Raw genomic sequence first — 13,507 nt, 5'->3', positions numbered from 1 at the left:
CTGTTTCGCGATCGTAGTGGAGGATAAAGTCTGTTCCGCACGCGGCCAAAACTGGAGGAGATGTGGGGAAGTTGAGGAGGAAATTAGGCTATTCGCATCGCCGCCATTCGGAGAAGCCAACCCGATGCTGGAATCCCGGAGAAGAACCCTCTTCACGGCATGGCTCCAATGCTTCCATCGCCTGTTCACTGCCAATCATGCCATCATAGAGTCTTCGAGTCTCTCCTACCTGCCTTTCTAAGACGTTTTAGCTCCCCCAGTGAGCCGTAGCGTGTTGGACCTCCCACAGCTGCGTCATAATTCTCTGAAAGGATCCATCCGGAGACGGCATGGCGGGATTTGTTTTTTCCAGGTGGCTTACAACCCCGATGATAGGTTGTAACAAGCCTCCTTAAGTATAGAGTACTGCCGATATCGGCATCCCGAGTGGTTTCTGTCACAGATAAAGTTGCTTTGCAGGTTGCAAATAAAACCATCCAAATGGAGAAATGCAGGAATGTGGGGTGCCACGTGACCTGCGGGGGGACCGACAGCCGAGGCATCTCCGCCATCTCCGCGTCTCTCCTCTCCATGTCCTAAATATAATGCTTTGTATCGCCTTGTCTTTACTTGCAAAGTCGATCTGATAATAAACAAGACAGCTTTCCGGCCTAGACTGCATCTGTCGATACCAGCATTTACGGTGATTTCAAAATTGCCTATAGATAGATAACACTTTACTCCTTTGTTTGGCCGATATACGACCCACAGCCCAATATGCCAGTCGCATCCCTCTATCTGCTTGCACTCACTACCGACACAAGCACCTTTCTCAACTCCCTCCGCTCCTCTCGTACCGTGATCGTAAGCTCTAGACCGCGACATGCCGTGATTCGTCCCACAGTCCTCGACCAGGACATTCTAACCAAGACGCCTTGGGATCTTCTCGTTCTCATCCAACCGCCTTCGGATTCACCTCCGATCCCCTCTACTCTTCAATCTCAAATAAAGACCCAGTACCATGTAACAGTGGGAATACCTTCCAAATTACTCGCCACCTACGCCTCACGAGACGAGTCCCTTAAGCGCACTGCTTCATCCGTCCCATTGACTGGATCCTTAGACCAGGCACGCAGCAAACCGACCTCCCAAAGCCTGGAACTCTCACCCGATCTCCTTAACTTTATGGATAAGCTTACACCTCAGCATTCGGGGCCTGTAACGATGCTCAATCTGCTTCACTTCAACCACCCGAATGGGAAGAAGAGCTACTACCAGTATGGGCAGTCTTTCATTCCTGTGGCTGGAAAGAGAGGCGGGGATGCAAAGATAGTGGGTAACGTGGTAAAGCCAAAGTCTGGAACTGCGAATGCTGTGGACTCGAGAGGAAACTGGGAGAGAAAGGAGGAGGATTGGTGGAATGAGATATCTATCGTGCATTATCCTTCTATCCGCCACTTCTGTGATATGCTTGCTGGGGAGGACTACCAGGAGATCAACGAAAAATATCGATTGTCGGTAAGTTTAGTGTCTGGTAGTTAAGGGGCTACAGGTGCTGATGTATTACAGGCTCTGAAGGACACATTCTTACTTTGCACAACTGAGTTTGATGTGGAAGGAGCATCTTCAAAACTCTAATCTTTGGCAATATCTGATATCTTGCTATCTTTGTCTTCGTGGTCTCCAACCATCAACGCGCGCCTTGAGATATTGATGGATTATATACAAACACTTGAAACCGCCCCTAACCGTTGTATTGAGATATGATGATAATATTGATGTAGTATTCAATGAGAACGCTTTTGCTCCCACACACATATAGACCCCAAGATCAGAAATCCAGTATCAATAATTCATTAGGAGAGATTATACCCTCGCCTCAGTCACAATTGAGGCCCATCATACACCTCTTCGCCCGTCATAGGATGTCTCTGAGGCTAGATCAATGTATGCAGTTTCGGAAGACTGATATGGACACTTCCTTCCTCAAAGCTTGGTTCGAGGAATAGAGCGGTATAAGAGCACTCAGGCTGGGGGTGTGAGCATTCTTTAAGATCATCAAAAGTTCAATATAGTTCTGATGACTGGTGTCTTCTGTACAGGATCTTCCTGTAAGGGATTACGCTTTCAGTTCTTTCCTTTCCTGCCTTCCTATTTACCAGCAGAGTGTTTGCTTAGATGATATTATGGCTCTTCGCCCCTGAAGATGGTAGTGGCAGTTCCAGATTGTACTCTATTCACGAGAAGTGAAATAGCTGTTTGTTATTCTGGTTTGAAGTCATCCTTTGCTGATGAGATATTCGAGACACAGGCATCGGGCTCATAACCTGTTGAGTGGATTCCAAGATTCTTGAAGAATTATCCTTCATGAAAAGTACTGAAAAAGAGTCTGCGCTGTGTTCCGAAGATTTCCCACCTAGCTGAGGCAGAACAGATAGTAAATCCCATCCGGGCTCATAAGCTATTGAATGAAACGATGCATTGATGGTTTCTATTCCTCGTTCGCTTCCAATCAAACCATCTTCTCGGGTGGGCGTGTTCTCTCCCATACGGAAGAAAATCACCCAATTTGTGTATGTAGTTTCCAAGTCTTGACACGTTTCTCTAATCTGCCCTTCAATGTTTTCTCGATTAATTAACGTTGCTGCTTTCTTCGTCACTTTCTTCCCCATGGTAGCTTCGTCTCGCGTTTAGTGAGGACTTCTGCAACATATCATTTTCGATGGATAACAGAAAACCACGAAAATGTGTACTGTCAGTCATGCTTTGGACAGCACCATTTGAGGATTGTCTTGGGTAGAGTATCACCGAAGTTTATCGCCTGGATGTCTTTGATCAGAAAGAGAGGAACAGCGTCTTGAGCACAGGGACGGTCTCCGAAAGGTGTACCACCAGGTTTTCGAGTTCACAGCACAAGGCCCACGAGGACTGGATCAAGCACTCATCAATATAGAGATGTTGCAGCGAGCGTGGAAGCACCTCCCGAAGAGGTATGCTAGGCGTTCGGGAGAGTAATGGAAGATCGCGTCGTGTGTGTGCGAGATAGGCACCATGCAGCATATGTCGATAAGAAAGTACTTTGTAGATAGATGCAAACCCTGTAGCGTACTTGGAATGATGATCAGCTTGCAACGTTTCTGTCTCTAGGCTCCAGATTGACGTGTTCCATAACTGTCGCGGTGGCGTTCAGAGAGTTGATCAAAGATTGGAGCTGTCTGATGACTATTTCGGGTACTGGACAGTTTCAGAATTGGAGATGTTGTAGCAATAAGACCAAATCTAATCCACTGAGACTGCGTTGCTCAGGTGATAATAGATGCAACATCTAATCATATGTGAACTCGGTTGTTGAACGTGGAGAAAGATCCTTCGTTGCTGTGGCATGTAACGCTTTTTTCTCTGTTGTTGCCTCTGGTTGGGGTAGCAGTCACAGACTGTTGTTCTCTCTGGTTGTTTGAGACCTTATCCAGGCTGTGCTGCAGGGAAGGGTTCAAGGGGCTCCAAGCATCTTGCCAGAGATTCATTCTGAGTGTTCATATAATAACAGAGTTATTGAATAATCCGGAATAGTTGATTAGGTTCCACAAGGAGGATAAAGGCTCCAGTTAAGGGTTTGAAGGTAGAATTGGAAAGGAAGGAAAAGGCGAAGAAAATGAAGAAGAAGCTCTCTGCGGCCCAGCGTCGTCGGTAATATGATTGTCTTTGTTCCTCTTGCACAATTCTGGCTATAGTCACATCTTCTATAATGTTATAATGGCACGATCCTGCGTTGGCCATTTGAATGCAGGTCTCAGTTTTGCGATGGCACTATGTGTGCCTCGGTTTGCCGATTGACACTATAGTTGCCCTTCTTCAAATATTTGAGCTCGTATGACTAAGATATAATGGAGGGCTTGCGCGTGATACGCTCTGCGTGAACAAGCAAAACACTTGGTTCTGGAAGTAATGGATCAACCATACGAGATGCACAAACTGTTCGATGTCCCAGTCGTTGACGAGACAAGATTCTTTATTTATATCTAGATTAGCAGTGAGCCACTGTAGGTTTGGCCAATTTAAATCGATTTTGGAAGGTGGGTTTTGATGCAAGATACTATTAAGAAGTAATGGCCATGTCGAAGAGCATTAGGAGATTTTAAATTTCCAAGGCTTGCCCATGGCTAGCATCCTGCAGCCAGTCCTCTGTCGTATATAAGGAGAGAGCCAGGGAACACTTTCACGGGCAATCAAGAGCGCGCCTGATTACAAAATCCAGATTGGTGCCTCAGAATTGCCCCAGACAGATCCTTTGAGTGCCTGAATCGCATTCTCTTCATCGCCATGCTTCTGCTCAAGAGACAAGCTGCATTCATCCCACACCATGGTGCAATAGACAGCAGCCACATCTCTTATTACGTGTACATGGTATTTTTCTATTTTGTATTTCTTGCGCCATGCTGACTTTGTTGGAAAAGCGTGAGTTCTGCATTGCTTTCCACTTGATAGTTTTGTTGAAGCATTTGTGAGAAAAGATCTCATCATAAGGGACGACCGACCAGGCGTAATAACAGCGTTAGCAACAGCTTGTTGCTTACTGGCCCCCGGAGCTCCTTGCCACGTCACATAAGTAAATCCTAGTGTCCATGCATTGAAGCAGGCGAGAGTGAGGTACCTACCGTATTGAAAAGACGGAGATTGAGCAAGGCTCCGTCAGAGGGAATGCAACGTTTATATGTGATAAGTCCGCTGCCTGGCTCTGGCGTGCCTCAATGTGTTCAGTGATAATAGCACCTTGTTGAGTTTCATTGCGCTCTTTTTGCGCCTTCTCACACTGAAGTCCTGGGTCGGCGGCCCACGCCCTCCACAGCCAGATATGACAGAAGCAACATAGTCGAGAACAGCCCAAAGAAGCTTGCAGTGTTGACAGCAGAACTGACATGGCTTAATTGAAGGAGCGCATCTCCTAGGAGGACTTGTTCCAACCGAGTGAAGAGCGTTTACGCTGAATGCAGTAGTCCGTAGTAGAGGGACTGCTCACAAAGTTGCCCAGCATAGGGGCTATTCATACTGAATGTTAGACATGTTCATGTCATTCTCGCTATGTGGAAATGCCAGAACCGAGATGGAACTTTTCACTCCACTTTCAGATCCCCACTCCGGGATAATTGCTTGAAGACATCGAGGAATTCAGTCGAGACCATGATAAAGGTAAATAATTGATAGTAATTATAATGGCTTTCAGCTATTAAGAACCAACCAAGGCTCATCTGGTCATAGATCAGGTGCAGGGTCACCAAACACCTCCCCCTTTCTGTGGAGAGTATTCTCAGCCCAGTGGTGCCTACTTTCCAGGTGATACTGGAATGTCTGTGTGCCGAAGGTGAAGCTTCTGGACACGTAGCATCACTGCACGGACCCCAGGAATCATTATGGTTAGCGATGATGCCCTTTTTTGTTGGTCAGTGATTCTGACCCTTGGCAAATTAGCGATCAAACTAGCTTTGTGCCCAAATCTGGCTGTCTTCCTTCAGACTCGGGCCTAGCGACAATGAAGCTTCTTCGTTGCATAATATTATATAGATAACAACACAAAATTCCGAAGACGAAGTCAGATTCATCATGAAATGCTGGCTGCTCGTCTCGGGACCTCCCCGGACTTGATGGTGTACCCTGCCTATGTAGCCATTTTCGTCACTATTGGTGAATGAGTTGGGGCTATTTGAGTAAGGCGTTCGACAGTGACCCATTCCAACGAAAGGAATCCCGACGAGGCCGCAGATCTGTTGAAAAGCTTGGAAGGAAGATGGCATATAGCCCGAGGAAAAGGCACTGAAGGGAGACTGCGGAGGTCTAGAGTTTTCATATACATGTTCTAAGGCCACTAAAAACTCAATTCAAACATGGGTAATTCACATGAGGAATAACAAGCCCCATAGCAGAGAAATGCCTGCTACTGTGAATACTATGTCTGTCCTGAAGAAATATCCTACATTGGGAATGATGGAGAACTTATAAGTTTCTGGAGGCTTCACTTGCCGTTCATTACACTGGTAAATTTCACTCCACTATGCTATTGCTAATTAGCCATTGGAAGTTGCCGTGAATTAGTGAGGTCGTTTATATTACAGATTTTTTCTAGAGCGGCAGATGCCGATAGACTTGCCTTTTGACCCTATTGAAGGAGAATGCACAGATCCCTGCTATGTCGGTATGATAGTCGCTCTAGTCCAACTATTTTAGGCGTAGATAGAATCTAATCAAGATAAGCTACTATCAAATCCTTCGAAGAGTTCATGAAGTACGATAGAATAATAAGTACTGATAACTAAGTTAAACCGAGGTCTGATGGGGTGGAACTACATCTAATAATAGTTTGAGGCAATCATCAATCAATCAAAAATATCACCATCATCACCACCTTCACCTTCAGCCGGACTGTCGGGAGAACAGAGAGCACCAATCCAGGTTTCACAGCCCGGGAACTGAGCCACATTGTCAGTCAGGATCTGCTTGACATCGCCTTGACAGTTGGTATTCCTAATTCTGTTGCTTGATTAACTGGAGCAGGAACGAGCGCCGCCATACAGACATGCCAACAAAACCCCCAACATTAATGCAGCTTTGTAACATGAGATTATTGATGGATAGAAATTGAAGTCATGAAAATGCTTTGTTTTCTGTCATTCGACAGTGAAAAGCGCATCGGATGATTGAAGCAGAAATCCGTGAATACAAAGCCAGGATAGTAGATGTGTGTTCACATGAGTGATGATTGTTACAGCCATGTCAATCAGTATGCTTGCTCTTACCATCTAGCAGAAAGAGCTATGGATGCTACTGATTCTTTAAATAGTGATGTAATCTAGTCTCTACTGTTCGTCTCATTCTGCCAAGATTCCTATAAAGCACTGCAGGATCTATGCTTAAATTCAATTATACATGGATCCCGAACTCCATGCGGACTTCCCCGCTATTCAAGCAGCGCTCACTTTCTTGCAAAACAATCTCAATGATTGCATCTACAAATACCACCCTTCGCCCCCCCTTCAAAATTTTTGGTAGTCAAACCTTCAATAACCATCCACCTCACCCTACTGAGCTGATACCATTCTGATCAATCTCACATTCACCTTCGTATGAAATATGGATTGTGAGGGTTCAATGGATTACAAGGCTCTCTACTTAGAAGCCAAGGCAGAACTGGACAGAGAGAGGGAAAGAGCTACGAAAGCAGAGGAACGCGCTGATGTGTGTTTGAAAGTGGCTAGTGAAGCACAAGAAAGAGAAAAAGAAACAAAAGAAGAACTGCATGAAGCATGGGAGCAAATACATAAAGCACGACAGAAAATGTATGAAGCAATAGGAAGAGAATTTGATGCACACAGAGAATGTCAAGAAGCACAAACAAGAGAATTTGATGCATGGTGGAGAAGTCAAGGAGCACGAGACAGAACTTATGCAAGGAAAAATAGTAAATGAGCAACAGCTGAAAGAAGATGGAGGACATCAAGAGTCTGATGAATGGAGGAACAGTGGGTAAGGAAAGAAGCGGAAGAATAGCAGGACTAGTTAGCAAGCAAGAAATTGAAAGATGCAGCATCTACTCTAAAACACCGTAATACATGCTCTGAGAGCAATGAGAGCAGTCTCAATGAGTACAGGCCTTCATCATGCACCCAGAAATGCATAATTGGAATACCTTGATTCCCATTACCCCAACATTGCACTCAGGACTCCTCTTTGTCCTTTCGGTGATCACTATAGAGATGCTCGCCTTTCGTTAACCACACTCTCATACTATCAGTTACAGCCCAAGGTTAGTGCAAGAAAGATTCGAATTGGAGATTGTTTTATAGAGGAATCCTCGCTACGAATGCACCCTAGACTTGTGATATATATTAGATTCTTGCTGCTATTGTTTTGAGTTACTGCTACTTACGGATACCCCACTAGGGCCCATGGAACCCTCAAACACATCTATTTGATGTACATACTTAGTTAGATTGAAGTAGGCATTACTAAGGGCAAAATTGGTGTGCTTAGTACAAGTCTGGATTAACCTAGGCTTTCCATAATCCTGGCAAGCCAAGAATGCAAACACGCGGGTAAACACGCGCGGAAGACACCTGTGAAAACGACCATAAAGTTACTCATTTAAGCGTCCTTGGAATCATACACAAACGCTCAGAACATGTGCCCATACAGCTGTGTCTCCCCAACCCCAGCGCTTCGTTTGATCAAGGCAACTTATTGGGCATTCAAATGTCTGGAAGGTTGAGTCACTCTAGACTGATCGAACAGAAACTTCTATTCCTGATATGCGGGTTTTGCCAGGCAGAATCCTTTATGACTCTCCCTAGTATCATGAACTCGCCCAAAGAACGCTATATGCCTGACGCTGAAGGTTTGTAAGTTGGAAAGTTCATTTGCCCTTGAGCTGTCAGCACCACCTTTGTTTGAAAGACGGGATGGTACGTGGTTACCGCTTTGATGTGACACAGTGGCTCTACGATGCAAAATAGCAAACACCGAAATCCTGGACAAAGGGGAAAACAAATGAAGTGCCTACCCATCCAGATTGGCGTCGGCGTCATGGCTTGACGAACAGGAAAGGCCTTTTTACATTTCTTATCGGAAAGGGAAAACAGCATGGACCTCCAGCTGGTCTCCGAAAGAAGACAAGATGGATTTGACTTGCGTGTCTACGATACGGGTTTCTCCGTTTGTTGGTACGACCTCATCAATGAAGACTTTCTGAGGTAGCTGCACTGGCTCTACCCCTCATCAGCCCCCCTTGATGGACGCAGCTACGAAATGGTATAAATTGATAGCTCACATCCACGGCCAGTTGGCGTTCTTCGCTGTCTATTTCTTTACAGAGCTTTCCGATCAACTCTTCGAAATTCCTCCATTGTGTGTTTTTGCCACTCCAACGGTTGCATTTTCTTCACTTTTCCCATCGTATATCCACATATAATGGGTGGTGACAGTTCCCCTGAGTACAAGACTCCCCCGGAAAGGGTTTTCGAAGCATATAGCGCGGCTAGTGCAGCAAATACAACAGCTGATGCAGCAATCCAATGTCGTGTACCAGGGGAAAGTGCTGATACAACACTTCAAAGGGCTCGTGCAGCCATACAAATTGCCGAGGAAGACAGGCTACGGGCTCAGGAAAAGGCGAAGGAAGCACGGAAAGAAGGGGAACGGTTAATAGAGGAATTGGAGGCGGAGAGGGAACGGTTAAGAGAGGAATTGGAGGTGGAGAGGGAACGATCGAGACGTACGACATTTGGAGAACTCCTTCAATACTGCCACATCATATTTTCACAACCCGTTAGAGTCGAAAATCTTACTCGCTGCACAAAGGGAAAGATTCCGCAGCCCAGAGGAAAATACTGCCCCTTGAAGCTCGAGCTTTGGGAAAACTGTGACACCGAGCAACAGGAGATCTACCGGGCTGTTCTTAACTACTTTGAGCCGCCAGGAAGTGCTGCGTTAAGACTCTTCACACCTCATCTTGGTTTAGAAAGCATGGGCGAATATTTTGACAGGCCAATAAGCAGTGAACGAGATGTGGCAGCTCTTGAACAGTTTACCGTGGAGAGCCAAGTCCAGAAGATACTTGCGGAGCTCTGCAATATACCGGCTGCAAGAGATAAATTTCAATTGGGCAGTGGAGTTCGGTTCGACAGTCATGCGAATTGTCTTGATGATGTCGAAGCCGACAAAGAGCAAGACCGGACAGCGGAGAAGCATTATATTGCCAGAATCCGAGACCAGACCAGTATTGCATCCACCAAGTCGACGGTGACAATGACAACCTGATAATGACCGTCGAATACAAACCACCTCACAAGCTACCTGTCGAGGAAATTCGCTTGGGGCTGCGCCCACTGGAATTCTGGAAGGAGATAGTGAAAACTAAAACGACTCCTACCGACGGGGAAGAGAAACGAAAGTATGACGCGGCTGTTTTAACGGGATCTGCCGTTGTACAAGAGTATCGTGTTATGATAATGAAGGGACTTCAGTATTCCTACGTGAGCACTGGGCTGGCATTGATCATGTTGCGAGTCCCCTATCATGAGCCGGGCACTCTGTACTACCATCTCTTCGAGCCCAACAGTGAAATCAGTTTACAAGATGGCAAAAGACCCACAAATCCTCCCCTAACATCTGTGGCGCGAGTCCTGTGTCTCTGTCTGATGAGTTGTAGCGTAGAAGTCCGTGATAAGGCCTGGCGAGAAAAGGCGAAAAAGGACCTGCCGACCTGGACAACAGGCTTTGATACAACATCTTCCGAAATTCCGCAATTTGAGCCGAACCAAAGTCCTACGGCTTCGCAACATTCCCACAGCACGACCATCAAGAGCGACTCCACATCCTGCTCGTCGTACCAACCATCCCATTCTTCTGTTGGGTCTTCGCCTACAGAAAACCATAGAATGCCGACTCGGGCTTCGTCGCGGCGCCACCGTACCCCGGATGCAGATACCAATACAGGCCCCAGGAGACAAAAGCGTCGAATCAGCGAGAATGCTGAGCCATCGGGGCTCCAAGAGGACACTGATTGTCGCGGGGATGACACCAACAAAGATACAGCTCAATTTTGTACCCAGCGTTGCTTGCTTGGTCTGCAGCATGGGAGAAGTCTGGACGAACAGTGTCCGAACGTAGCGCTGCACCGGCTAGGTGCAAATGGCGACCATCACCAGATTCTTCCTGAAACGTTGGTCCGGAAAATCGAGAAGCAGCTCAATAAAGAATTTGACCATGGATGCACGCCCATCGGTGGCTGTGCGTCAACCGGCCCACTATTTAAGATTACATCTTCGACACTTGGGTATACTGTGGTTGGCAAAGGAGCCTCAGCTAATCTTTGGAAAGAAAAGGTCTCTCATGAAGCAGACATTTACCGCATACTTCACCAAGCGCAGGGATCTGCAGTTCCTGTTGTTCTTGGAACAGTGGATCTGAGAATGACTTACTTTTCGCATGAAGCCGATATTAACCACATGCTCCTCATGGCTTGGGCAGGAAAGCAGATCGATAATTGCGAGGACAAGTCCTTCAAACGCGAAGTCAAAAGATCTGAAAAGGAGATCCGCTCTCTTGGAGTCATACATCATAAAATCCAGCGCCAGAACGCGTTGTGGAACCCCGAGCTACGCCGGGTGTTGATTATTGACTTTGATTATTCGCAACTCGATTCACTTCCAAACGAAAAGCGGCAATTCTTGATGGGGAAGAAAATCCGCGACCCCTACGGCCGAAAGCGACCATCTTCAGTTCCACTCGAGTAATAAGTTATATTTCAGCCTGATCTCTCTCACAATTGCTGCCTGGCAAGAATCAGAGGGTTTTACCGAGCCGTTTGGCGATGGCGCGTGGTGTACCGTTTTTATAGACGCAGCTGATGTGTGCTGCCTTTCCCTCTGCCAGATATTTTGTTCTGCACTAGCTGAGGGATTCATAAAGTATCAAATTCAATTCCCAGAGAGGCGAAATTGAAAGGTCCTGTGCATGAGCGACTCTTCTTGAGCTTCTGAGCGTGCATAATCCTGCAGATATCTTCAAAAATCGGAGTAACAATCGACCTATATAGATGTGACCAAGATCAGCCGATACCGATTGTCTCAAGGTTAAAACACAACTCCCTGAACAGATAAAACTTTACATACATTTACATCTACAAGAAACATACACTAAGCAAGTAGTATAACTTAAGGAATTTGCCATCAGCCGTCATATGTACATCATATGCGCGCAAAATCCAATTATCATTCTGATATTACCGCTGCTTTGGTAACTGCACCTAACACAACTGTTTCCCATCAAGACCCCCAAATCCACCTTCACAGGCAAACATCATTCCTCTGCTCAGGCACAACCTCCTTACCTATATACCCTCAACCTTTAACATGTCCTTTTTCTGCCACTACCAATCCCACCTCCCTCTAACCCAAACGGACCACGAACCCTCACCTCTCACCGAAGCCCTCGAACAGGCACGAGAAGCAGCCCACTCAGCACGAGACATGGCAGTGCAAGCACAAAATGCAACCGAAGATGCCAAGAAGAACTATGATAAATCAGAAGAAAACTTCCACGATGCCTTTCGAAGGTATACCGAAGCACGGGAGAGACTAGATGACGCTTTAGAAAAGTCAACTGAGTCGGCGAGGAGGTTTACTGAGGCGTTGGAGAGGTATGAGGCAGAATTTGAGAGGGTGAGGCGATAACCATACATGTCATGGATATGGAAGGTGGAAGTGGAAGAATGATAGCTCATAGACTGCTTCTTGTTGAGTTCTGTTCCTTTCTGTCTGATTGATGCAAGTAGCATCATGATGCATGAATTATGAATAGACAACGAAAGCAGAATACTAGATTATGATCAATAATACGTCGCCAGGAGCTCAATCTTCTTGACCACTTCCTCTCCACTCTTGTTGAACATCGACAATGTCAATTTACTCCCGGATTGGGTGCCTTTATACCTACACATATCCCCCACACATTAGCACTTACTCATCTGCCCTCAAACCAACACTTTCAGATGAAAGATAAGAGAATTCAAGTACCAGTAATAAGTCGTCTCCCTCTCCCCATAAAAAAGCTCAATCTCCTTCTCCCCCGCCGACGTGATAATCGCCTTATCAACAGTCCTTTGCGCAAATGAATTGGCTTTTGCCTGTCCGGCCGCATCCTTAGTCCATTGGTGAACGACTGCTACTTTTTCACCTTGTTGCATGTTGTTGCTGAAGATGACGGCGAAGAGTTCGTTCGTGGCGTAGGGCGGGTAGGTTAGCTTGCCGAGGAAGATGAGCATTTTGGCTTGTTCCTTATGTTTCGGGGCCTCGGGGTTGGTTGGTTGGAAGAGGTGGTGATCGGAGACCCTACAAAAAGAAGAGGCGAAGAACCAGCTGACAGCTGTCTAGCTGTAGTAAATGTCTTAACGGGATTGTTCACTGTTAAGTGTATGTATAGCTTTAAGGGATGTTATTTAGATCTTATATGGAAGTATAGAATGTGATTAGAGACCAGAATATATGGAAGCTGACAAGCTATGCATGCGCAGGGGTCGAGATACGAATGCGTAGACTGTAACCTATCTGGTGACAACCAAATCTCTTCTTGGCTCGGAAGGTTGTCTTCTATGAGGTCAATGTGCTGCTGCATCTGACCAGATTTAGCAGCTTGATTTGGAATCAGTCTTGTCTCGTGGTAGATGCCCGTGAAGTGGTCAGCCAAGTAGATCCTACTTCGGGACATGCTGCGTCATGTCTAATGTGGCTTGGATATAGCGTAGGATGATCAAGGCACTTGACTGAAGAGGCACGAGGTGCAAATATTATAGGTTATAGATGTCGTCTACATTGACGATAGTGGAAATAATATGAACAGCAACACCATCTCTCGTCACTATTACCCGGCCAAAGTCTATTTCCAGATCCAACCATATATACAAACACACACTCACACTCATACAGTATCAACAACACACACACACAAAGCTAATAAGATACATCCATCCGCCATCACAGAT

General features: G+C 46.0%; 5 protein-coding genes across 5 annotated transcripts; 4 read left to right on the top strand and 1 right to left on the bottom strand.

Moving 5' to 3' along the window:
* Window positions 1–756: 756 nt before the first annotated feature.
* Window positions 757–1,617, top strand: AKAW2_11912A (uncharacterized protein; the record flags this gene model as incomplete). The annotated part of the gene is made up of 2 exons (XM_041684449.1): window positions 757–1,497; window positions 1,549–1,617. 2 exons carry the CDS (start codon window positions 757–759, stop codon window positions 1,615–1,617), a joined length of 810 nt encoding a protein of 269 aa, XP_041538632.1.
* A 7,024-nt stretch (window positions 1,618–8,641) lies between these two features.
* On the top strand, window positions 8,642–9,783 carry AKAW2_11911A (uncharacterized protein; the record flags this gene model as incomplete). Its single annotated transcript, XM_041684448.1, has 2 exons — window positions 8,642–8,687; window positions 8,807–9,783. 2 exons carry the CDS (start codon window positions 8,642–8,644, stop codon window positions 9,781–9,783), a joined length of 1,023 nt encoding a protein of 340 aa, XP_041538631.1.
* A 239-nt stretch (window positions 9,784–10,022) lies between these two features.
* Window positions 10,023–11,261, top strand: AKAW2_11910A (uncharacterized protein; the record flags this gene model as incomplete). The annotated part of the gene is made up of 1 exon (XM_041684447.1): window positions 10,023–11,261. One exon carries the CDS (start codon window positions 10,023–10,025, stop codon window positions 11,259–11,261), a length of 1,239 nt encoding a protein of 412 aa, XP_041538630.1.
* Window positions 11,262–11,879: 618 nt separating this feature from the next.
* Window positions 11,880–12,200, top strand: AKAW2_11908A (uncharacterized protein; the record flags this gene model as incomplete). Its single annotated transcript, XM_041684445.1, has 1 exon — window positions 11,880–12,200. The coding sequence occupies one exon, from the start codon at window positions 11,880–11,882 to the stop codon at window positions 12,198–12,200; it is 321 nt and encodes a 106-aa protein (XP_041538629.1).
* Window positions 12,201–12,355: 155 nt separating this feature from the next.
* Window positions 12,356–12,790, bottom strand: AKAW2_11909S (uncharacterized protein; the record flags this gene model as incomplete). The annotated part of the gene is made up of 2 exons (XM_041684444.1): window positions 12,356–12,458; window positions 12,543–12,790. The coding sequence occupies 2 exons, from the start codon at window positions 12,788–12,790 to the stop codon at window positions 12,356–12,358; spliced, it is 351 nt and encodes a 116-aa protein (XP_041538628.1).
* Window positions 12,791–13,507: the final 717 nt, after the last annotated feature.

This window comes from Aspergillus luchuensis, chromosome 1 (genome assembly GCF_016861625.1).
Source record: "Aspergillus luchuensis IFO 4308 DNA, chromosome 1, nearly complete sequence".
NCBI classification, from domain to species: domain Eukaryota; kingdom Fungi; phylum Ascomycota; class Eurotiomycetes; order Eurotiales; family Aspergillaceae; genus Aspergillus; species Aspergillus luchuensis.
This window is presented reverse-complemented; position numbering and strand designations above follow the sequence as displayed.